The following is a 23,718-nucleotide window of genomic DNA, read 5'->3' as shown; positions in this document are numbered from 1 at the left end:
AATAATGAATAATGTCACCAGTTGGATGAATGTTGATGCAGAGAGCAGAGTCTCCCAAAGATTAGATATCAGAACTCACGGCAACTGGGGCCCAAGTTAAAATATCCATCCACACATGGAGGAGAGGGGATTCTTTGCCTGTGGAGGGCTGGTCTATACTCAGATCAAATTAAAAAAAAGATGCAAGCCTGTGATGGGAAATGTAAGAAAACAGTAAGTAAAAAAAAAAAAAAATCATACCTTAAAAAAAGTCTGAATGTTTTCAGAGCATGAAGGAAAGAAATCCCATGTTCTTTCCAGCCTGTGGAATATCATAGCTGTTGTAAATAGGCCAGTCCCAAAGAGAGCACACATGTTCCAAATGGGAGGAGATTATTTGCTGCACCATTTTAGCATGCTTGATTTATCAGTAATTAATAGAAAGTTGACAGTGATTTTGAGCAAAATAATTCCATGTTTTATAAACCAAAGATTTTGCATAAAAAATGTTTTACTTATGGTATATTCCTATGGTGAGAACATAGCCAATCTGTTAGCATTAATGAAATCCATCCTAATTCCTCTTTGTAAGAAGCATCGTTAATCTGCTGTTAGTAAACAAGGAGTTCAAAGCAGTTAAGACAAAGAGTAGGACAAGGAGAAAATATATTTGAAAATTGCATCAGAGCATGAGCTAGAGGCTGAACAGAATTGCTTCATTTTGGTGTTGAGGTTGATGTGTTGCTTGGGGATTTTTATATAGTTTTGAAAGTAGAAAACATTTCCCAAGCAATCCTAGTGACTACATGGGATTTGATGGTATTAGCTAAATTTGGAAGTTTTATCCTAGTTTGCTGAGGAAATGAGGCTCATGAGACCATATTTTATGCCGGTTCTCTCAACCCAAGCAATGTTGAATGTTTTGGTCAGCTTCAGTCAAACTTGAGAGGAGTGGAACTCCTCTTTCTACTAATTGAGTTCCTTAGATTTTTTAAGTGTTCTCTTAAATGGTTTCTGAAAATGTTGACTAGATAGAAAAGACAGGCTCAAATTAGTTCCTGAGGGAAAGCCAGTCTGAACTCAAGCACTGTTCATTGTGTATGGCAGTAACAAGCCAGCCACCAGTGGTGCCTCCTCTGACAAGTCAGCAGGCAGCTCTGTTCCCTCTGCTCTTGCTGGGTATCAGACAGAAATAAGAGAGGAGGACTCTTTGGGCAGGTATAGTTTAGGGAACAAAGGCCATTGTCTGTAGGGTATCAGGTAAATTTATTCCAGTGCTTACACTACAGTGCTTTTCAGTCCTGCTGTCTGTCAGCCATCCCCACTGAGATCAATCGGAGCTGTAGTGTGGACTGAAAGGATAACAGCATAAAGAATGGGAATGTATAATCTTGACAAGCCTCTGCATCCAGAGAAAGATCCCTGAGTGCCAGTAGATCACTCAGGGATCTACTGATCCTTACAGATCCTTAAAAAAGGATCCTTACAGAATTTCCAGAATGAAATCCTTGTGCTGTTCCCACCAAGGCCATGGGGAGGGCCTGGAAGAACAAATTAAAGGTTTTGTTTTTTCTTGGTCTGGATGCTGCCACTAGTTAAACACTTAACAGCAATATTTTAGCAGATCTTTTTCAAACTGTTGATTTTCCCGGTGATTTTGTGTTAATTATACAATGCCAGCAAGTGGAAGATTAAATGGAAACATCCAAGAATAGGCTGAATCCTTTGCTTTACACAGTTGTATATGCTGCTTTGCATTGCTGGCTGCTTTGCAAGGAACAAATAAATAGATGGCACCTTATTTCCCAGAGTTTTGAGTTGTCCACAAGGATTGAGAAATGTGGTTTTATTTTGAAAAGAAAACAAAATTGGTGGCATTTTCATGCCCGTTTTCTTGAGCCTAATGGACTTGATGCTTTCTGTGCACATAGTTGGTACTTGCATGCACACCTTGGCAGCACAGGAACTTTGTACATGAATTTGTGTTTGGCAGTCTTGCTCTGCACAACTGAAATGACACCAGCTTTGCTGGGCTGAAATAAGGAGCACGCAAAGCAGGCTTTGGTAGCTTGCTGTAGAGATTAGTGTTTGTTCAGTCCTTTTACTCTAGTTAAAGCAGTGTATTAGGGGGGTTTGCCTCCCTACAGACAATATGAGTCAATCATAATTCTATCAGGGTAAAGAGGAGGTTTAGGCAGAATGAAAATATATTTGTAACAGAGAAGTATTCTCTTTTCAAATTAACATTTACCATCTACTAATGCCAAGAGAGAAAGGTTACAGTGCATGGTGTAGCATGCTTGGAAGAGTGGAACATTTTCTGTGGCCCAGTGAGAGGCTGTGGTTTGGAGCTTCTGAGACATAAATCAGCCTCTCTGAAGCCTCATGCTGCTACCAGTACGTGAATTACCTGAGGTAACACAAAACAAATGACCCAGCCCACTGCCTCAAGGTCCGCAGAGCAAGGGGCAGGCTTTCCTCTCCTCTGACACTGAAGAAATGAGCAGGCATGATTTGCATCCCTTACTCCAGGGAGAAAGGCTTTTACCTTTACTGTTCTGAGAGGTACAAGGAATTCCACCTTATTCCAGGATAATCCAAGGATCCAGGCTTATATAATGATGCTTGCTGTTTTTCTGCGAGATCGGTTCCCAGCTTTCCTAAGAGGTATTTTCAGAGCTCAAGTGGATGAATACTGACAGCTTCTGCTTTGTATCCTCAAAAGGATGAAGGAGAAGACAATGCTGAAAATAGTACTTAACTCTGTGCTGTTGACCTCCTACCCAACTGTGCCACATCCACATTCACAGAACCATAACCTCCCTGACTTGCATTGAGAACTAAGGAACGCATTGTTACTGACCCAAATTCATCCCATTGAGTTTCTTTGCAGCGGCATTTGACCCCAAAACTGTCCTTTTAAGCAGTATATCTTTACTTGGAAAGAAAAAAATTCAGAGTTTGATCATGGAGAAACAGTTTGGGGTTTGGCTTGTTTTATTTAGTTGTAGGAACTGACAAAGGAGAATGCTCAGGAAAATAGAATAATGTCAGGGGATTTTCAATATTCTGAACAAAAGAAAAAGCAGCACTTAGATATACAGAGTCCTTACTGCAAAGGGAGGGCTAATGAGGGATGGAGAGTGCTAGATGTCTCATGTGCTTTCCTCTTTTCTGATGTTCTGGGTGGCTGTGTGATCTGATGGCTGTCATGCACTCCATGGTCTGACAAGGTTTTACTTCTCTTTAGAAATTAATTTTGTTTTATAATTTATGCCTGTGACCAGTTAGGAGGAAAACGCTGTTCTCCGAAATACAACCCAGACACATCAATGCAGATAGAGAAAGAGGAGCACTTTGATAGAAATTGAGTGCTACAGGCAGAACTGGGTTTATTTTCCAATGAAGAGCCTTCATTTGAACATGCAATAGGTGCCCCTGGTGATTCCTGTGCAATGACTTCAAAAGAGCCTGATCTTGAGCTTATGGAAAAATCTCAGAGTAATGCCAAGCTGATAAAAAGACGTATCTTTGTATATCTTCTGACAGGGAAATAAAATAAAATAAAATAAATAAACCAAAACAAAAAAACAAAACAAAACAAAAAACAAAATACCCAACAACAACCAAAAAAAAAACCCCTAACCCAAATTCCTCAAAAGCAAAGCTCTGCAAGATGAGCCTATGCTTTCAAAATACTTTTCACAAACCATCTTACAGTAAAGAGATTTATAATATATGTCTATACAGGCAGTCAGAGAAATTGTAGTATCTAACTATGTCCAGAGAATGGAATTTACTGTTAATTGTCTCTCCTTTTGTTCACTGAAGGAGTGAGGAAGAGAAGGAGGTCATTTCAGAGCAGTCAACCCCTGGCTGATTCCAGCTGGTGGTGTCATTTCTCCACATTGTGCTGGGCAGTGTGGAGGCAGAGCAGGAGTTCCACCCCTCTTGTGCTCTTCCTGCTCCTCTCTGGCCCTGCTGCCTCCCCTGCGTGGACAGAACCAGTCCTGTGGTTCTGATTTAGCTAAACCCTCTCTGGATTCCTCACAGGAATTCCTCTATCAGATCCTTTAGTCATGCTTCCAGAAGAAATTCCAGTATTAGTAAGACTTTGTCAAAGGTTTTACAGTGCCTGATGTTTTGCCTAACAACCCTGGAGAAGCTGAATGCTGGAGCATTTCCAGTGATCTGTTCATTGTTAGAAAAGGAGAGAGGAAATCCATTTGAGGTATTACTGATGAGAAGTAGATAATGTGGTTTTGATGCAAAAGGATTTGAAAAATTCCTTGTCATTGAGAAGGTGGAGTCAAAACATAGAAAATATAATTTCTTAAAACTTTCTAGAGTTTTATCAAAAATATTTAGGCCTGTGATTTTATTAATATTCAGCTAGATTAGTCCATATCTTGAAAAGTATCCTAGCATCCTAAAAATGGATCATGAGCTATCCTTTCTTCCTCCAAAGGTTAAAAAGCAAACAACTCAAACTAACCAACCAACAAAACAAAAAAAACAAACAAACAAAAAAAACCCAAAACAAAACAAAACAAAACAAAAAAAAAAATCACCCAAACCTTTTATAGGCAGAGAGAGGAACACGGTTTGGTCTGGGTTTGGCCCTTCTTCGGCAAGCTCTTTTGCATGTGAGGCAAAAAATAAACCAGCTTCTGGCTTATGGTCTGAAAGCACTGGAGTAACAGGTGAAGAAAAAAATTACGAAGAGTGTAGACATTTTCCAAAGTTTTCAGAGTTGCCCATGACCATGCAGCATTAGGGCACCTGTATACAGCTGCATGTGAACTTCCATAGTCAATGACTGTGACCCTAAACTGAAAGATAAATTATTTACCTAATCAGAAAATCATCTTAATGCTCTGAAAAACCTTGAGAGCAGAAATCTTACTCTACTTAATTTACTGGGAATTTTCTGTGGACTTTTATGCAATTGAATTTTTACCCTGAACCCCACCCTTTGTGTATAAGGCATTTGCAAGCATGAGTTGTGTGAGCTGTGCTGTAACTACAGGACTTTACACCTGAGAGATGAGAAAACTCAGCAGTGACAGGACAAGCAAGAAGGGATGAGCCTCCCCTCCTGGGGAGCTGTCTGTTGAGGGACTTGTGTGTCCTCCTCTGCCATACACAATTCTTGTCATTTGTAGGGAGAAACCACTGGTGCCACTCTTGCAAATGGCTGAATAAAAGGTATTTTACAAATGCAGCCTTTGGCTAGTGAGGAGTGCAGCTCAGGGTGGTCCAGCTTGTCCCATCCCCACGTACATTCAGGAGAGTGTCTGCTTCCCTCAGCCTCCAGATATACCCAACTTACAGCTCTAGCAAAGATGAGGGAGCTCTAGCTCAATGAAGAAATGAAAATGACTATTAACAATTTTCTGCAGGTGTAGAAATCATTCAAATCTGCTTTCATGTCTGCTAGAATTCCTCCCTCTCTTTGTAAGAGTTCTCACAGTTGCAAACAAAACAGCAATTTGGAGCCAAATTACGTGTAACAGGGATCAGCCCTCTCTTGATCCTCTTCCCTGTTCTCCAGAGAACTTCCTTAACCTGAAAATTATATGGGTTAATTATGAAATTACGTTCAACAAGGGCTCAAGTGCATTCAGCACAAACTGAGGAGAAACACAAATTGTTTGTGGTCTCCTTCAGCAGGTCCATGCAGAACTATTCCCATCCTTCTGTGTGTGAGTGGGCTCATTACTGGCCTGAACAGCCCAGCCCTGGGAAAAGCTAAGGAGAGGCAGGAGCACAGGGAGAGAAGACACGAGCTGTGGTTTCTGTGGGTCCAGTACCCCAGTGGGAAAGACCTGTGGGAGCTGTTCATGCTCCATTAGCCTTCAGGGAGGGATGTCTCCAAGGCACAAGGCAAAAATGTTTTCAAGAACCTGCGATGCAGACAGCACCTTTCAGCTTCAGTATTCTGCTCCCAGAAGCACACATCATTAAGATGAAGAGAAAATTTGGTAGTCAGAGCCACAGAGAGAATGCCCATTCGGGAGAGAAATACAGGAAGAAGGAGTGAATCTGATGATGATATTGCTCAAGTTGATAGAAAATTGCAGTTTTGTGGTGTGGAAAAGGTGGGCTTGCAACTGTGTGAAGAAATGGTTGCCATCTGTGGCTAGCAGTGGAGAATTGTCTTCCTTGCTCTGAAATGGATGCTTTGTCCACCTTGATATTCTGCAGCAGTTTCCTGCCTGACCTAACCTTTAAAGCAGCTCTTTTTGGCCAAAGCTGGATGACTTTCTGTGCTTTCATGTTCAGGTATTCCAAAAGACGGGCTCTGGTGACTTCTTGCTTGTTTCATGTGAGTTTGTATTTGTTTCATGTTTAATTTGTAATGCAGTGGTGCTGCTGATAATAGAAATAAATGTGCCCCCTAATTAGTAGCCTAGACTATTAAAATATGGAACTAACATGCAGACCTGCTCAGGAGAACAGCTTTGGGAACAAGAGTTCCCAGGTTCTCTGACAAGAAGCAGTTGTACTAGAGGTTTTTGAAGTCTGAGAAGGTACCTTAAGCTGTCAAGGTGATGGCTGGTGAGCCCATGCAGGGGTAGAACCAGGTCTGGGTTTTGGACTCAATCCCTACTTATTTATTGTCTATCTAGTAGCCATTAAAACAAGCAAGGAGGATGGAAGCTGCAAACCTCAAAGTGCCTTGATGTCATTCCTGGAGAAAATATCTACAGGTGGGTGCTTGCAAACAAGCCCAGTACATGCAGGTGCTCTGTGCTATCCGTGGTAGTTGGGGGCAGTGGAAATGCTGAGCATTTTCCTGTGGTATAAGATTAGTCTTGGCTGTAATATCTCTCTAAGGAGCTGCTCTAATTAATGCAAAATACTCTACTTACTACTTAATTAATACCGAGGCCCTACAAAATAGTGCAAAATCAAGAGCTTTTATTTAGTAGTGCCTACAGCTGTGGTGTGAGTTAACCTGTCAGAGTTGTTGTGGCCGCATTAGGGATGTGTAAGGGGAGGCAGCGAGGGCCTCCCTTGGATGCCAGGATGTTGTGCCCTGCTCTGGCTGCCTCAGTGCTGAGGGCCCCAGCAGAGGAAGGATGGCAGATACGGTACCCTCACATAGAAAAGCTGCCCAGGGAAGGGCAGGGCTTGTCCTGAGCAGCACTTGGCACCCTCTGATCACTGCTGTGAAGAGTGGCCGTGTCTCTGGTGCCCGCTGTTTGCTCGCAGTGCACAGATGAACATGGCAGTGCTGCCGTGCCCTGTGGTGTGCGGCACGGGCACAGCGCCCGGCCTCGCCTGCGGCCGTAGCCAGGGCAAGGCCAGTGCTGGATAAAGGGCAGGATCTGAGGATCTCCCTGCACTCCCCTGGCCGCAGCCCTGGCCCTGTGAAGGGCAGCAGCCCTGGTGTGCCCCGAGTGTGACATTCCTGGTGTGCCCTGTGTGTGACATTCCCAGTGTGCCCTGAGTGTGACATTCCTGGTGTGCCCTGTGTGTGACATTCCCAGTGTGCCCTGTGTGTGACATTCCCAGTGTGCCCTGAGTGTGACAGCCCCAGTGTGCCCTGAGTGTGACATTCCCGGTGTGCCCTGAGTGTGACAGCCCCAGTGTGCCCTGTGACAACCCTGGTGTGCCCTGAGTGTGGCACTCCCCCGTGTGTGGCATTCTTGGTGTGCCCTGAGTATGGCACTCCCCTGAGTGTGGCACTCCCCTGAACGTGGCACTCCCCTGAGTGTGGCTCTCCCGGTGTGCCCTGAGTGTGGCACTCCCCTGAGTGAGTGTGGCACTCCCCTGAGTGCGTGTGGCACTCCCGGTGTGTGCAGAGCCCCGAGCAGCCCCGGAGAGCAGACGGGCAGGAACCCTTCCCAGGCATTTCGAGAAGGGGCTGAAGGAGCTGAGATTCTTAGGGCAAAGGGCGGCTCTTCCTTCTTTTCTCTTTGCAAATAGAAGCGTCACCTTCCAAACTGTACTGTGGCTCTGCCAGAAAAATCTGGAACCTTTTTTTTTTTCCTTTTTTTTTCCTTTTTTTTTCTCTTTTTTTTAATTTTTTTTTTTTTTTTTTTTTTTTTGGTTGTTGTTGTATTGTATTTTTTTCCGAGCAAGGGTGCCAGTGCAACTTGCCCTGTAGCGCAAAGGGACCCAGAAAGAGAGAAGATAAAATGAATTTAAATTCCAAAGGGGTTTCAGTGCTGGTTTCCTAGTCCCCGAGTCAGCAATGTGTTTGTGAAAATTCAGCCTTTTTGTCTCTCAGAAAAAAGGGCTAAATCTACATCGGTGGCCCAGTCTAGGTTTGCTATTCTTTGCATTTTCTATTCAAGTGAATGAGAGTGAATGAAGTGGCCTGGGACCCTTTATTTGATCTACTCAATTGCATAAAGTGACAGAATTCTAATATATTTGTTTAATGCTCTTCAATGGGGCTTTCACTTTCTAGCTTGCAAATGAAGCCTCGATCTGCAAAGTTTTGTCCTTTTTTTCTTTCTACCTTTTTTTTTTTTTTCCTGGCAGAGAGACCATATTTCATAACTTGGGCTACGGTTTGAAGTGATTTCAAGAGGAGTTTTAGACTCGAAAAGTGGGAAATAAAGAAACAGATGTGAAGTTATTGTAAATTCTTATAGTGGGCTCCGGGGCTATTGTAAACCCACTGCAGGCGGTCCAAAGCCTCTCTTTTTCATGCTGTAATTGAAACATATTAATTAGATAATTTGTTGTTAGTTTAAAAGAAACAAATACAGCCCCTCCAAGGCTTCACAGCCTCGGTTTCTTTTTGTTAACAAAAACAAAACAAAAAAAAACAACCAACCCACAAAGTGACATTTATATTAAGATTCCAAGATAATTCGGCATTGAAGTTGATGAAGCTGCTAAGTTTTTTCTCCCTTTCCCAAGGATCACTTTTGAAAAAAGTCTGGCTCATAAAATTCCCTCTCAGGGGTCGCCGGGGAGTTCTTTTCTCCCTACCTGGCACAGACCGCCCTTCCCTGCAAGGCGCGGTTCGAGAGAAAATAAATATTCCGAGTGAGAAAGAGCTGGCTGTCTTCAATAGAGGATTCAGTCCTGTGGGGTGGTGTCTTCTCACATGTCGAGGGGAGAGAAAACAAAACAAAACAAGACCACAAAAAAAAAAAAAGAAAAAAAAAAGAAAAAAAAAAAAAGGAAAAAAAAGGAAAAAAAACCCCACACACACAAAAAAAACCCGGCGGCCGAGAAAGGATTCACATACCATGCGCTGACATGAAGCAAAGCCCCGAGCCGCCAAGCCCGGCTGCGTTCTCGGGCTTACCTTGCACAGCCGGGCTCCAACCCATCCTCCGGGAGAAAAGAGCTTTCTCCTGAAATTAACGGTGTCTTTGCATTAAGTACGCCTAGCTTATAACGTGTCACTGGCAAATAAATAAAATAAAAATAATAATAAGAAAGAATCCCCCTCCGACCCCCCACGAAACACGACGGAGAGCTCGGCCGCGCCTGATTCCCTCGTCCCCCCCTCGCCCCTTCCCTCCGCGCTGTTGTCTGGTGCTGCTCTATTTCAGATCTGTGTTTATTGACATTGGACTTGAGCCATTAGGGAGATTTAACAAGTCAAAGCAGTAAATTCAAGCGACGCGCTGAGCTGCGTATTTGTTTGAAATGAGCATCGCATTTGGGGAAGCGCTCGGAGATGCGCGGAGGAGCGCGGAGGCTCCGCGGGCTGCGCGCTGGGACCGCGGCCAGGGCCAGGGAGCGCTGGCCAGGGCTGTCCCCGGGCTCGGGTACTCGCAGAGATAAAGAGGAAAATGGCACTTTAAATGTACGGTGGCGAGTCACACGCTCGCATTATGCAGCGAGAAACCTACAGCACTTTTTTAAAGTATTTTGCTTTGGGGTATAATTTTTCAGATCTTTATCTCCGCCATTACTCTATAGTTAAAAAAAAATACTCTGAAAGTGCAGCTTCATCTTGTTAGTTGGGCTTGGATTTCATCTTTGAGGATTTGTTCTGACTGCTAGATCTGTAAGGAAGAAAGGGAAGGAGAAAAAGCTTTTTCGTTGTCGAAAAATGTAGGTCATCGCTTGTTTAGGAAAAGTTTGTCAAGTTATGTGTCCATTGATCTGGTGATAAGTTTTGAATGCTTTCTTTAACTGATCGTGTTGATATAATCGTGAGTTGGACTTGATGAATGAGTTCAGTTGTCCCCCATCTGACAAGCTTTAGCAGCTTCATGCATTTTAATCAGCCCAATGATTCATGTATTTTCCACCTTTTTTCTGTGTGTGGGATCCATTCTTTTTTTTAAAAAAAAAAAATGGTCACAACTGGATTAATTGCCCTCTACATTAATCTTAAAACTTTTGCAAGGACCTTGTGGTGTGTAGTAGGGAAATGGGGATGTCACTTACTGTGTTTATGGTCCAGAAATTCAGAGAGAGATCAGTCGGAGACAAAACCTCTGTAACATCATTGCCATAGAATTCGTGAATCCTGCCGCTTCATTAGAATACAATGTCGTTTTCTTGCTAGTAAGCACTTCAGTATGTGACTGTCTTGTAACTGTGCTAGCAGAATGCCTCATCTCCAAGGCATTTATTTACTCATTTCACTAGATGGCTTCTCTAATTTTCAACAGTTGCAGAATCCTTGTAAAATCCCTAGCAGATTTGGGGAATCCTACTAGAAAGTGCCCAGAATCCAGTTTTCATTGTAACTGCTTTGCCTTACTTTTTAAAAGGGACTGTATATTGAATTATAGAAAAACAGGTACAATAGTGTTACGCTTCACAAACTACAGGTTAGGAAAAGTATTGATCAATAAGGATGGAAAAATTCTAGCAGTGGTTGGACTAACTTGTGCTTGAGGAGCTTTAAATGCCAGGTAAAAGGCTACAATAATTTTACTCAAAAAGCATTTTGCAATGCCACTTGTAAGAAAAAACACCACTGAAAAAAATTCTGTGTTCTCAGTCTTAAAAAAGTAACTAATTCGTTAAAGATTTTTTTTTTTGATTGATCTGTATTGCAGAAGCTTAGTAATTTTTATACATTTTAGAGAAAATGTAACTGGGAGTAAGTAGGTGGTGAGTACAGATAGACACAGACATGAATGTAATAGGTGTTTATATTTGGTGTATGTGTATAGGGCACAAATGCAGATGTGTGTGTATGCATAGATGTACAGATATATAGATATAAACCCCACAGAATATGTTCTCCCTTTGTTAAACTGGCAATAACAATTTTATCTAAGAAGTTATGCTACATTAATAACTATACTAACCCTGCGTGAAAAGGCTGTTTAGATTATCTAAATATTGGAATAATGCCATTCCTTCATCATGAACTAGTGTTTTTCCTTTTCTCGTGTAAAGTCCTTAAAAAGACAAATAAGAAACTAAATCTGCATTTACATATTTTAATGAGAAAATATTATTTGGACGACTAGGTTCATAATTTAATGTAGACATTTTTTAACCTTTGTCTTAAAACACACATGCTGGGAACAAGAACACCAATATTTAAAATGTCATGCTTATTCTGTACAGGAAAAAAAAGTTTAAAAGAAATGTCCTTACAGTTTCAATAGACACTAATGCTGTTTAGAGGGGGGTGTTCTCTTTTTTTTCTCTTAACTTAAGCAGTTCACAACAGAACAACAGTTCAGTTTCCAGCAAACTACCTAAAACTAGAAAGGAGTATATCAAACAAAAGTGCATTTTACACATTTTATAATCATTCATATGCACAACCATTTACAGTTTCCCTAGCCGCCTCACTCTTGTCTGCAAAGCTCCAGCAGAAATCAGAATGACCTCCACAGTTTGTACCTGCTATTGTATTACTTTTCCACATTTCATCGGTGCCTTCAACAGCTTTTATTTAAGTTATTTAAGTCCGTGTGCTCGATAACAAGTTTATTTTTATTAGAATTATGGTTGTTGTTTGTTTTGAAGCTATGGAGTAAATAGCCACTAAATTTTAAAAATAACAACAACAACCAAAAAAAACCCAACAAAAACCAACAAAAAATAAAACCTCGTCTCCCCCAAACCTTCGGGTTAACCAGAAGTTAACAGACAAGTCAACTCCTCTTTCACCTGAAAACTACAGTAAACATCCACGTTACAACAGGTACTCCAAAAGGACCTCATCTGATTTACAGTACGGACGCAAGTTCAGTATTTACATTAAAACAGGCTCTTTGTAAACATGATAGGTGTGGCGTGGGTCCCGCTCCGCGCCGCCCCCGGAGCTCCCTCGGCCGCTCCCGGCCCCGCTGCATCCCTGCCCCGCTGCATTCCTGCCCCGCTGCATCCCTGCCCCGCTGCATCCCTGCCCCGGTGCAATCCTGCCCCGCTGCATCCCTGCCCCGCTGCATCCCTGCCCCGCTGCATCCCTGCCCCGCTGCATCCCTGCCCCGCTGCAATCCTGCCCCGCTGCATCCCTGCTCTATTGCAGCCCGGCCCCGCTGCAGCCCTGCCCCGCTGCATCCCTGCCCCGCTGCAATCCTGCCCCGCTGCATCCCTGCCCCGCTGCATCCCTGCCCCGCTGCAGCCCTGCTCTATTGCAGCCCTGCCCCGCTGCATCCCTGCCCCGCTGCATCCCTGCCCCGCTGCATCTCTGCCCCGCTGCAGCCCTGCCCCGCTGCAGCCCTGCCCCGCTGCAGCCCTGCCCCGCTGCAGCCCTGCCCCGCTGCAGCCCTGCCCCGCTGCAGCGCACGGGACACGCAGCCACACAAAGGACAGCCAGCGCTTCACGGCGTTCCCAAGACACGAGCCTCTGCTGTTTGGAGGCTGGAAACGGCGCTGCTCTGATGCAGTGACACGGCAGCCATCCTTGTTTATGGCACTAAGGATTGGTCCTGTATAAAGCCCTGCTTTTCCCCAGACAAAAGAAGGGGAAGGGGCATCGCCGAGCCAGGCTCTCCCGCTCGCCGACAAATCGAAGATGCCCGAAGTACTTTTGGAAAAGTAGCGATGCAAGCGGCAGCTCCTACCGGGCGGGAGGGGGCGGGCCGGGCCGGTTCCTTTCGCCTCGGAAGAACGGCGAACAAAGTTCAGAAGCGGGGGAGAGGCCGAGCCGCGAGGGAGGGCTCGGCTGAAGGGGCGAAGCGGAAAGGGAGCTCACGGGAACGGCAAACCTCAGCTTCCCGCGGGGAGCTGTCTCTGCTTTCGAGGAAAAGAGTAGAGAGGAGAGGGGAAAGAAGCGGAAGGAGGGGAGAGAAGGGGAGGGAGGAGAGCTCCGAGGAAACTTTGGGAGAAAGGGGAAGGCAGCGTCCGTGCGGGCGGCCCGGGTCAGTGCACAGCCACGGAGTGCAGGGCGGGCGCCGGGCTGGTCAGAGTCTCGCTGGGGGTGGCCGGGCTGCTTTGGCTGGTGGCCGTCTGAGAGGACGTGGGGCTCAGGGAGGGCGGCGAGTTCGAGAGGATGGTGGGGATGGGCGCGGGCAGGGCGGGCAGGGCCGGCACCGCGGCAGGGGTCGGCTTGATGGGGACGGGGATGGCCGGCAAAGTCTGCCCCCCATGGCAGAGCGGTTTGATGGGCACGCCGTAGGCGCCGTACTCGCTGCTGGCCATGGAGATGGGGGTGGCAGTGTCGATCATGCCGGAGCCGTACATGTGGGGCCAGCCCGTGCCAATGGAGCTGCCCACCGTAGTCAATTGATTGGGGAGGGGGTAGGCGGCCGGCATGGGCTGCATCGTGGAAAAGGCGAGGCCCCCGGGCATCTTGTACTCTCTGGCGATGATGTTCTCGATGGCGAAGGGGTGCTTGAAGCTGGAGGGCTGGGACACGCCGAGATTGTAGGTGGACATCTGGGGCAGGTGGGTGCCGGTGGCCGCGAGGGCGCTGAGCCGCAGCTTCGCTTGCTGCTGCAGGTACTGCGCCGCGTCCGCCGGCTTGCTGGGGGCCAGGTGGTCCGACTTGAGCACCTTGAAGCGCTTGCGGCGGCGCAGGAAGCTGCCGTTCTCGAACATGTCCCCGCAGCTGGGGTGCAGCGCCCAGAAGCTGCCCTTGCCCGGCTGGTCGGGGCGGCGGGGGATCTTGATGAAGCAGTCGTTGAAGGAGAGGTTGTGGCGGAGGGAGTTCTGCCAGCGCTGTGTGTTCTCCCGATAGTAGGGGAAGCGGTCCATGATGAACTTGTAGATCTCGCTCAGGGGCAGCATCTTCTCCGGGGAGCTCTGGATCGCCATGGCGGTCAGCGAGATGTAGGAGTAGGGAGGCTTCTGATCGCTGTAAGTGTTTCTGCCCGGGCGAGGCATCTTCGCTCGGCGACCCGCGGAGATCTGCAGAAGGGCAGCGACAAGGGGAGGGGGCGGGAGGAGGGGGTAGAGGGGTCAGTCCGGGGGGGATTTGCACGGACACCCAGTCGGGTCAGCCGGTGGCTCTGGGGCCGGGCCGGAGAAAGGAAGGGAAGGGACACGGTGGATCTCAGCCCTCGGAAGGGGGGACGGTGAGGTGCAGACGAGGGCAGGAGAAAACAGTCCGGAGCCCTTTGCCGCCGCAGGGGGAAAAGCGATGTGCTTCTCCCAGCTCCGGCCTCCCTCAGCCTGGCCTTCCCGCAGGAGCCCGCGTCCGGAAAGTTACTCTAGAGATAGCTCTGTCTTCTGGTCTCGGCGAGGAGAAGGGGACCCCATCCCCTCCCCTCGACTCCCACCCAACTCCATGCCAGCCCCTGCATATGCCCACCTTAAAGTTGCTGGAAGTTGACAGTCCGCATCCGGGACGCAGCTGAGAGTCCGGACTCTTTCCCAGCCCTCTCCTCCGGAGTGTCTCTCGCCCCTTCCGCGGCCACGCTGCTCCGCTTTAGTCCTGAAGAGGCAGCGAGCTGGCTCGGTTTTGGGAATCCTCTTGTACACCCCCTCCCTTCGCCTCCGCGGGCTGAATCAGCTTCTTTTACACCACCGGCAGCTGCACTGTAGCAGAGGCTTGTTTTCTTCCCTGCAACGGCGATGAGCTAACTAGTTGCCTCCATGTCCTTCCTCTAACCATCTGATAGTTTTATGTGGTGACATGAGCAGAAAAGACCCCTGTAGAGGCGCTTCATTAATGTGCCACTTCTTTGCTATCATATGACAATCGCCTTGGGAGCAGGGGGAGGGGAGCAGGGAGGAGGGGGCTGGAGAGAAAGGCATAATCTGGTTTCATTTACACCTATTTACATGGACACCTTGGGCCAATGGGAATCATTTCCATTTGAAGACAAGGCGAGGGGTGAAAAGGCTCCGCCAGCGGAATTGCAGCGCGATGGTACCCGGTGGCTGGGGGTGGGGGGAAGGTATGCACTAACCTCTCTGTGGACTTTTCAGGAAGCTTAGTCTGCAATTCACACTTACAAATGGAGGTACCGAGCAGTGGGATGTTTGACATGGAAATTGCTTGGCTGTGGTATTCTGTTTGTTCTGCATTGTTATCTGATTTGTATTGTTGGCTAACTTAAGGCGAGCCTTTTCCCCTGTAACGAGGGACTTTCTCTTTGCCAAATCCGCTCTCCCCGAGCGAGGGTTCTTTCGAGGAGCGGTATGATCGGGGCTCCTGGGAAGTCAGTCCCCCCCTCACCCTCACCCTCCCACCCCGCCCCAGCCCATGCAGGACCGCTGGTGTAAAGATGCGGGAGTTGCTCTCAGTGCACCCGAGCGAAGGGGCTCCTGACCGTGGCGTGGCCCCGGTGTGCTCGGTAAGGAGCTCCTCACTCCGCTGCGGGACCGGGGAGTGTCCGCTTGTGCTCCCTCCGGCCTCGAGGCTGGGGGTCCCGCAGAGCTGCTCTGGGCTAATGGCTCCGTGTCAGCGGTCACTCTGATAAACATCGTCATCCTGACGTCTTCTGCGGGATTTGCATGATGTGTCTCAGACTGTTCGCCCGCCCGTGTGCTTCTCGGTGCGCGCTTGTGTGTGTGGGAGCAGACAGGACGTGGAACAGCCGAGCTGCGGCTCTTTCCGATGCACGGTACTCCCTCCTCCCCGGGAACCGAGGCCCGATCCTGGAACCGCAGCCCAGGCTGCCAGCCGGGTGTTCGGGGGAAGGATCGGGCCCGGAAGGTGCCAGGCTTGCCCTGGCACAGGAGGGAAGTTTGCACGATGTGTATTCCCGAGGCTGCGGAGCATCCTGGCACCCTAGAGCCAGAGCTGAAGATTGTCTCGGGAGCTGCGAGCCCGGAGAGGAAGAGCCTTTGTGGTGAATACACATCACCTCCATTAACAATATTTTCGGAGTTGGTCAATAACTCACCAAAACGTAACTTAAACACGATGAATTTAGGAGATTAAACAATTTCATTAATATTGAAATGGCTGCTGAGGCTGAGCGCGCGCGCTTGGAATGCAAGCGCACGTTTTTCAATATTAACAGAAGTACTTGAAAAGAAGAATAATGTCACCTTCTTAATTCAGCAAAAATAGCCGGCCTGGGGGAGGGAGAGCAGCGGCGGCTCTGTACAGCGCGGCTGCTGAGAGCCGGGCCCTGCGAGAGCCTTGGAGCCTGCTCGGAGGGACGGTCCCCACCAGGCAGGGCTCCCCCAAACCTGGCCGGACCCTCAAAACGCCTTTCATTCCCACCCTAGCCACGAGATCGCTCGTGTGTGCAAACCGTGCTCCCTCCATCCCAACCCGCCGGCCCTCGCTCCCATCTAATCCCTCTCTCTCGGGGCAGGATGTCGTTTAGAGAATAATAAGTAAATAATTGTGTTTCTAGGAATCCGAGAAGCCAAGGGGGCCGCGCTGCCGAGCTAACGAGCCCTTTGAGGAGGGGGAAGACCTGCCACATGCCACCCTGTGCCCCTTGCAGAGAAGGGCCCGGGAGTGTTTGTGCTGTTCAGAGCCCGGGAGTTGCCTTCCTCAGTTCATCGGCTCCGAGATGCTTCATCCAACCGGGCAGGGCAGGAAGGCAGCCTCCAAATTATTTTTTTTGGGGGGGATGGGGTGGGGTGGTGTAAGAGATGATGAGATGATGGATATTTGTTAGAGGGTAAGAAAGACAATGCTCTGAAATGAGGAGAGATTCCTCCCAGCATCCCCTAACACCAGATAGAAGGCTTCTGTTTTTGTACTGAGAGCCCCAAAAATGTGTGTGTGAGGGGCACTTCCCTCCCACACACACCACATACCCAGTTCCCCCATCCCCAACTTCTAATAACCCCCAATCTGGGTTTTGTCTCTCGGCCCAAGTTCACTCCTGGGATGCCTGTCTAAGAGACAGCTCAGAAAATCCACAAACTGACAAATAATTCTCTTCCTCTTTTTGCCGGTACCTTTTCTTTTCGAAGAAAGAAAAAAAAAACCAAACCAAACCAACCGCTGACACAAAAAGGAACCCTCAAGCTATAAAGTTAAAGTAGACTTCCGTTGTCATTTGCTGCTCCGAGTGCAAACGAGGTATGGCTGTGAGGTGCCCGGTGTGGTTTTTTTTTTTCCTTTTTCTTTTTCTTTTTTTTTTCTTGTTTTTTTTTTTTTTTTTTTTTTTTTTTTTTTTCCATTGCAAAGGAATGTGTGATTGGAGGGGTAGGGCAGGCAAAGTCAACCCAGTAATTGATACCTAAACTTTCACCTCGTGCTAAGCACAGCCACAGATGATAGACTTGGGCAATATAGGATTTAAATGCAATTATAGCATTTCCCTTCAGCTTTGAAAGCCAACATTAGGGAAGGTGAAGTGAATCCAAATCCATTGTGTGGGAAACCAAAACAAACAGACGTTTTGCTGAAGACTAATTCAAATAAGGAGCTCAGAGGAAGTGTTGGGAAAACTGTATAAAATACACATAAGTCAATTATATCAACGTGCAAACCCAATGGAAATCTATTTCATGCAAGAGCCATTCAGCCCTTGCATGGAGCCCATCATGGACCACCTTTCTGCATGGAAGGTTTGCAATAGCCCCCTTTCCCACAAGCAAGACCACACACGTTTACAGGTTTGGTAATAATTTATGCTAATTTTCCTCCATAAATCCACAATTCGCCTCAGTGGCAAGCAGGGCTGTTGAGAGAGGAAAAGGAGATGGAAAAGTGACAAATACAATATTGATTTTGAATCCTTGTGGCTGCAAGCAGGTGTGTAGCTTTGCAGAGGGGAGGAGTGGGAGAGGGGCTGTGGGGGAAGCCAAGAAGTTTTCCAAGGATAAAAAATCCACTCTGTGTGAGAGAATACTCACAACCTTGTTAATATTTACAAACCAGTTGGGAGAAAAGAGAAAGGAGGGGGGAAGTACCAGCTTCTTAGGGTTTCCTAGGCTGCAAAACACAATGCCAGTCTCTGAGCAAGCTTCCCCCGTTTTGGAAAGTCAACTGCGGGCTGTTGGTTGTGGCTGCGTTTCGGCTAAGCCTCGACCTCTTTTTTTTTTTTTTTTTTTTTTTTTTAATAATGGTTCTGCTTCTGCTCTCGGGAGCTGAGAAGGAGAAGGAAGCCAAGATACTTGGGGTCTCTTGCTTTTCTGTGTGCTTCAATTCCCGGTGCGGTTTCCGAAGAGCTCCGGCCGCTCTGGGAACGGCAGGGCTTTGTCCAGCCCCACATTCTTCCCCAAATCTGCCGCTTTGGCGTGAAACTACTTAGCGCCCTTTCAAAAGGATTTTGTTCCTTTCCCAATGAGCATTAAATAAACTCCCCCTGCCTGTCAAGGCCGGACTGAGAACTGCTCCCCAAACCTGTGTTCCCGGTAGCTCGGGATGTGCAGTGCGCTTTGTGCCCGGGGGGCCGGGGCAGGCGGCGGGGCTCCCGGCGCTGGGCAGCGCCCTCGGCCGGCCCTGCCCTGCCCTGCCCTGCCCTGCCCTGCCCTGCCCTGCCCTGCCCTGCCCTGCCACCTCTCTCTCTGCCCGCTCGCTCCTCGCTGCTGTCACCCTCCTGAGAGCCGCCTGTCCTCGGCTGCCCCGTCGGGGATCTCAAGCGCCGCCGGCCCGAGCCGGCCCTTGGCCCCGCTGCGGCTCCGCCGTGTCCCTGCCATGTCCACTCATCGCTGCCGCCTCGGGCCCCGGGCAGCCGGTTCGCGCTTTTCCAGCGTGCACAGAGCCCTCGCTGGGACCACCCGAATTCCTTCACCCCTAGAGGAGACTCATGGCTCATGGTTCTTGGGGCTGTCCCAGAGCTCCTGATCGGAGCCGGTTTCCTGGGAGAGCCCTTTTCCTTCTGCCGCCGGAGGTAAAACCGCGCTCCGGTAAACGCGGCACCTCAGCCTCCCCTCCCTCCACATGCCCGAGACCTCCCTAGGACGGCTCGGAGGAGTGCCGGGGTTCCAGGGAGTGTGTGAGCCCGGCCTGGGCTGCCGGCCCGGCCCCCTCCCCTCCCCTCCCGGGGCTCGCAGGTGCGCGCTGGGGCCGCGCATCAGCCGTGGCTCCCCAGCGTTTTGTTAAGCACTGCGCTGGCAGCGCGGATTCCAGCTTGAGTCTCGACGTTATTGAGAGCCTGGCTTTGTGGTAAACTTCCCTTGCCTTCCCGGAGGTGCTGGAGTCTTTATCTACGTTTGGGATTTGTTGGTTTGTTTATTTATTTATTCGGAGAAGTATCAGGGGAGGCCTCGCAAACTTTTTCTTTTTAATCTTCCCTTTTAAACAAATGTCGCATTTCAAGCTGCCCTCTCTTCTCCTTCTCACATTGTAGGAAATATTGAAAATGCCACCTTAGTATTGAAGGGATTAACTTGCTTTTCTCCCAGCCGCTAACTCTGGTGTAAAGGGAGCAGTAGATCAACTGTATAATGTGTGCACTGTTTGGTCATTTGTACAAGCAGAACAAAGGTTGAGCTAAGCCAAATTGCATTGCACTTGTGAACCGAGTCCCAATTTGAAGTATCTTTTACAGCAGGGGGAATGAGAACAATTTCGTGTATGTCTAAAAGGGAATAACAAAGCCACTTTCTAGAGCATCTCAAAGTGAAGTAGTGAGGCGTGACATTCCCAGGGTGAGGAGGGACAAAGGCAGGGTCAGGGGGATGAAAAAGGGAATCAAACAGCCACTTTCACATGTCTGCCCTCAACTGCTGCACCTCTCCATAATAGGAAACAACTGTTGTAAAAAGGGGGATTGCTCCCATTCATTCAAAATAGCAAATGATAGCTAAACAACATTGTCAAAACTGAATCAACTTCTGTGCAGTACCACCCAGAAAAAGGTATTGTGTTTTGGTTAATAGCTGGGTGGAGCAAACTTGATTTTCCTTTTTTTTTCCCTTTTCTTTCTTTTCTGTCTTTTATTTTTTTTTTTCCAAGGACTCTTCTTTCCAGATCCATCCGTTTCATAAACTTTATTTCTTATCATGAGCCTTTTTTTACAAGACGTGCTCATCCCATTCACGCTTTCTCCTGCAGTCCGCTCTTGTCTCGGTGGTCTGTGCAAAACCAGAAAGCAAGAAAAAATAGTCTGAGTCCCGTTCTCGCTGCAATCAGAACGGCGGTTCAAAATCCGTAAGCAATGTAAATCTTTCTTGAATTGCATGTGCCCGGCAAAACCACCTTTCAATTACTAAGTTATTACTTAGCCAAACATTGTGAAATGGTTTTTATGACAATCGACGATGATTTTGAATTGCACATCCGCAAGAATAACGGCGCGCACGTTGCAGTTATTTTCCGTCTTTATAGGCAGAGGTAATAACCGCTTGCGGAATTCAGGCTCGGGCAAACTTTTTCCTGCATTGTGTGAAGTCTTTAACGAGCCGAGCTTTAATTAGGGTCAGAACTTTGAATGCTTGTGTTTTTCTCTCTGTTGACGGGGGGCATGTTTGCAAACAGCTCCGTAAGTTGCCGCCGCGAAGGCTCGGCGCGGTGGGGGGGTGCGGTGTGACTGTGTGGGCGCTTTCCCTTCCTGCCGCAGCGCCCCCCGCCCGGCCGCCACCCACCGAGCAGCCCGGGGCCAAGAACACAATTCCCGAGCGGGGGATCCCCGCCCTCGCTGCCCCGCCGGGCCCCGCTCCTCGCTGCGACGGGACGGGACGGGACGGGACGGGACGGGACGGGACGGGACGGGACGGGACGGGACAGGACGGGACGGGACGGGACGGGACGGGACGGGACGGGACGGGACGGGACAGCGCCGCCCGCCAGAGCCCCCCCGGCGCTCGCACCCGCGTCCCGCGGGGAAGCGACAGATCCTCCTCGGCCACGCCGCGTGTCCGCCCAAGCAGAGGGGCTGCTCTCCCCTGGCCGAGCTGTCCCCTGGCCGAGCTGTCCCCTGGCCGAGCTGCGGGCCGGGCTCAGCGCCCGGGGAGCCCGAGGCGGGGGGATCGAGCTCTGCGGGAGGCGGCTCGGCCCTGGAGGGTCCCGCACGCTCGGGGCCCGGGCAGCGGGGCTGGAGGGCAGTGCGGGACCGTGACAGGCCGGGCCGGCCGCTCCAGGGGAAGCGCTCATTGCGTTTCCCGAGTCCGGCGGCTTCCATCGCTTCCTCACATCTGTTGACATCCTCCTCCCGCCTCAGCTCCCCGCCGCTTGTACTCACGACGCGAGCCAAGCTCCCGTCTTCCCATCAACCCCCAACTCTGCAGCGAAAACCATATTAACCTTCTTTAATATTTCATTCCTGGAAGAGATTCTTTAGATATAACTTTAGAAAATATTTCTCCGCAGTGATTTCTTCCCATAGATTTTTTTTCTCCGTATTTATTATCGAGAGATATGGTAGTCATATAGCATTCAACCAGCTAAAGAGGATAGAATTTGATAGACGATTTTTTTCCCCTTTTGGCGAGCAAAGATTTTACATGAGAATAAAAGGCATTGGGAATGGCAAAGCTTTCTGAGCTCTGAGAGCGAGATGTCTGCGCTGTCACTGACACGAGAGCTCCTTCGTGTTTCTTCTGCTAGGAAGTATTTTTGTCCAAGTTCTCTCTCTCTTGAGCCGCGACCTGTAAAACCCTTGCTCTGTATTTTGAGTGACGGCAGTTTCAGTCGGCACGGCCGTTTTCTCGTCAAGGTAAATGACATTTTAAGGCAGCAGCCCCGGTAGCGGAAGGGAGCCGGGGCCGGCGCTGAGCCCGCGGAGCTGTTGGCAGCCCCGCGTGGGGCTCCGCGGAGCCGGGCGGAGCTGCCTGGGTAAACTGCTTGTGTATTTCACATTATCATCCCGCTATCTGCAGGCAATGTAGATTTTCTAAAGATCTAATGAATAAACAACCAGCAAGCGCTGGCGGTGTAATTTACATTGTTAATGCCTACATGTGTATAATAAATATGCATTTGTATGTCTTCAAATAAACTCTTTTTAGTTTCTAACCTGTGGTGATTTTTTTAAAAGCTGTCTTTTCCAAGAAACCAATTTTCCTTTTCGTTTCCTGAGCTGGTAGGGAAGGAAAAGACTCAGCAAAGCGCTTCCCATCTGTTTTTCAGTGAGAGCGGGGGATGCGCGGGTCCGGGCGCTGCCTGCCCGCAGCCACCGGGCACGGGATGGAGGCCGCGGCCAGAGCTCATCTCTCAGCGCAACTCGCCACGCTTTTAACAGCAGAACAATTTAAATGTACAATATTAGCTCACAGTATTAGTCTGGAGGTACAAAGAACAATCCATTCGGAGACCGAGCTTCAAAGGCGCCGGATTCCCCTCAAGGAAAAGTTTACAAATGCGGCTGCTCCCTCCCTCCTTCCCTGCCTCCCCCTCCTCCCCTCCCTCGCCGGAGACGAACGCTTTTCCCCGAACGCCTCTGTAGAGGGCATCCCTGACCAGATTTCTCCCACCTCGCCGTGCGAAGCCCTCTCCCCCCGCTCCGAGCTGCCGAGCGAGCTTCACTCCGCACCGGCTCGCACCGGCAGCGCTGGGTGAAGGCGAAGCTCTCTCAGATCTTCAGCCTGAAAAGCCTGGCGCATCTAAACCCCTGCTGACTTCACCTTGGGAGGGATAAAGATTTTCTCCTCATTTTTCGCTACAAACCAGGTGCCACTTTCTTACACCGCTTGATGGCAAATGTCTCGTCTTCAGCGAGCTGGATCTGGCATACATTATTTTAATTAAGTCTATGGCGATTTACTTTCCTCTGAGATCCATTCCACGGTGCAATTAGGAACGTATTGGTGCTAGCACATATGAATATTCAGGAGAGTGTCAATTAATTAGCAGACAGAGGAATCTCATTATGGTACTCAAAACCCTTTTAGTGCTAAGCAGAATTAAGGGGGCATTTGCCAATGTGCTGGATTAGTGAATATTTTACTGCGCGCTCATTTAACTTCATTATCATAGCACTTACGCTACTCTCTGATTTTATTAATTAAATTGCTCATTAATTTATCTAGAAAGTGGCATAAAAAGTTTCGTGACGCCACAGCACTGGCGTAGACGCCCCAAAGAGCCAAGCGCCGCCCGCCCCTCGCCAGGAAAGCGTTTCCCCGGGGCCGGCGGGGAGCGGGCAGCGGCAGCACCCCCGCCCCTCTGCCAGGTGCATTTTTATCTCCCCTCACCCCAGAGATAAGTGTAATGCGGCAATTAGTGCTGCTGCAGCAAAGGGAGAAAGGGTATCGCTGGGAATTTGAAGCGTAGACTTCGAGTTTCATCTCTTTTTCTACTTAAATCTTTCCTCAGCATCTGGGGAGTGGGAAAGCTCACGATGCAATTTACCCCTTAATCTCTGCGCAGGAAAAAAAAAGAAAAAACCTGCAGAAAGAAGAGGCATAATCTCATCTTTCCTAGTACTGAGGACAAAATCTAACGCGGTGGCTTTCCGACAGAGACAGTAACCTGAATGCTTTGCTGGGGAGCAGCCAAGCGCAGGGAGCGCTGGCAGCGGGCTCGCACTTTCTCAGCTCGCTCAGAACTGAGAACGTCAGCAGCCAGCGATCAGGATTACTCTCACTTTCTAATTAGGC

The 23,718-nt window shown here is 48.7% G+C and overlaps 1 protein-coding gene across 1 annotated transcript; it reads right to left on the bottom strand.

Annotated features, from left to right (window-relative positions):
- Nucleotides 1–13,202: 13,202 nt before the first annotated feature.
- Nucleotides 13,203–15,387, bottom strand: FOXB1 (forkhead box B1). Its single transcript, XM_023946181.2, has 2 exons — nucleotides 14,630–15,387; nucleotides 13,203–14,226 (listed from the first exon to the last, which is right to left on the bottom strand). Exon 2 carries the CDS (start codon nucleotides 14,200–14,202, stop codon nucleotides 13,240–13,242), a length of 963 nt encoding a protein of 320 aa, XP_023801949.2. The 5' UTR covers nucleotides 14,203–14,226; nucleotides 14,630–15,387; the 3' UTR covers nucleotides 13,203–13,239.
- Between the last annotated feature and the right edge of the window lie 8,331 nt (nucleotides 15,388–23,718).

The sequence above is a fragment of the Cyanistes caeruleus genome, chromosome 13 (assembly GCF_971803275.1).
Source record: "Cyanistes caeruleus chromosome 13, bCyaCae1.hap1.1, whole genome shotgun sequence".
In the NCBI taxonomy this organism is placed as follows: Eukaryota; Metazoa; Chordata; class Aves; order Passeriformes; family Paridae; genus Cyanistes; species Cyanistes caeruleus.
The sequence above is the reverse complement of the archived record's forward strand: the minus strand, read 5'-3'. Positions and strand labels throughout refer to the sequence as shown.

Bases quoted from the DNA above. Each gene is read 5' to 3' on its own strand.
- FOXB1 (XM_023946181.2), bottom strand. From the start codon at position 14,202: ATGCCTCGCCCGGGCAGAAACACTTACAGCGATCAGAAGCCTCCCTAC.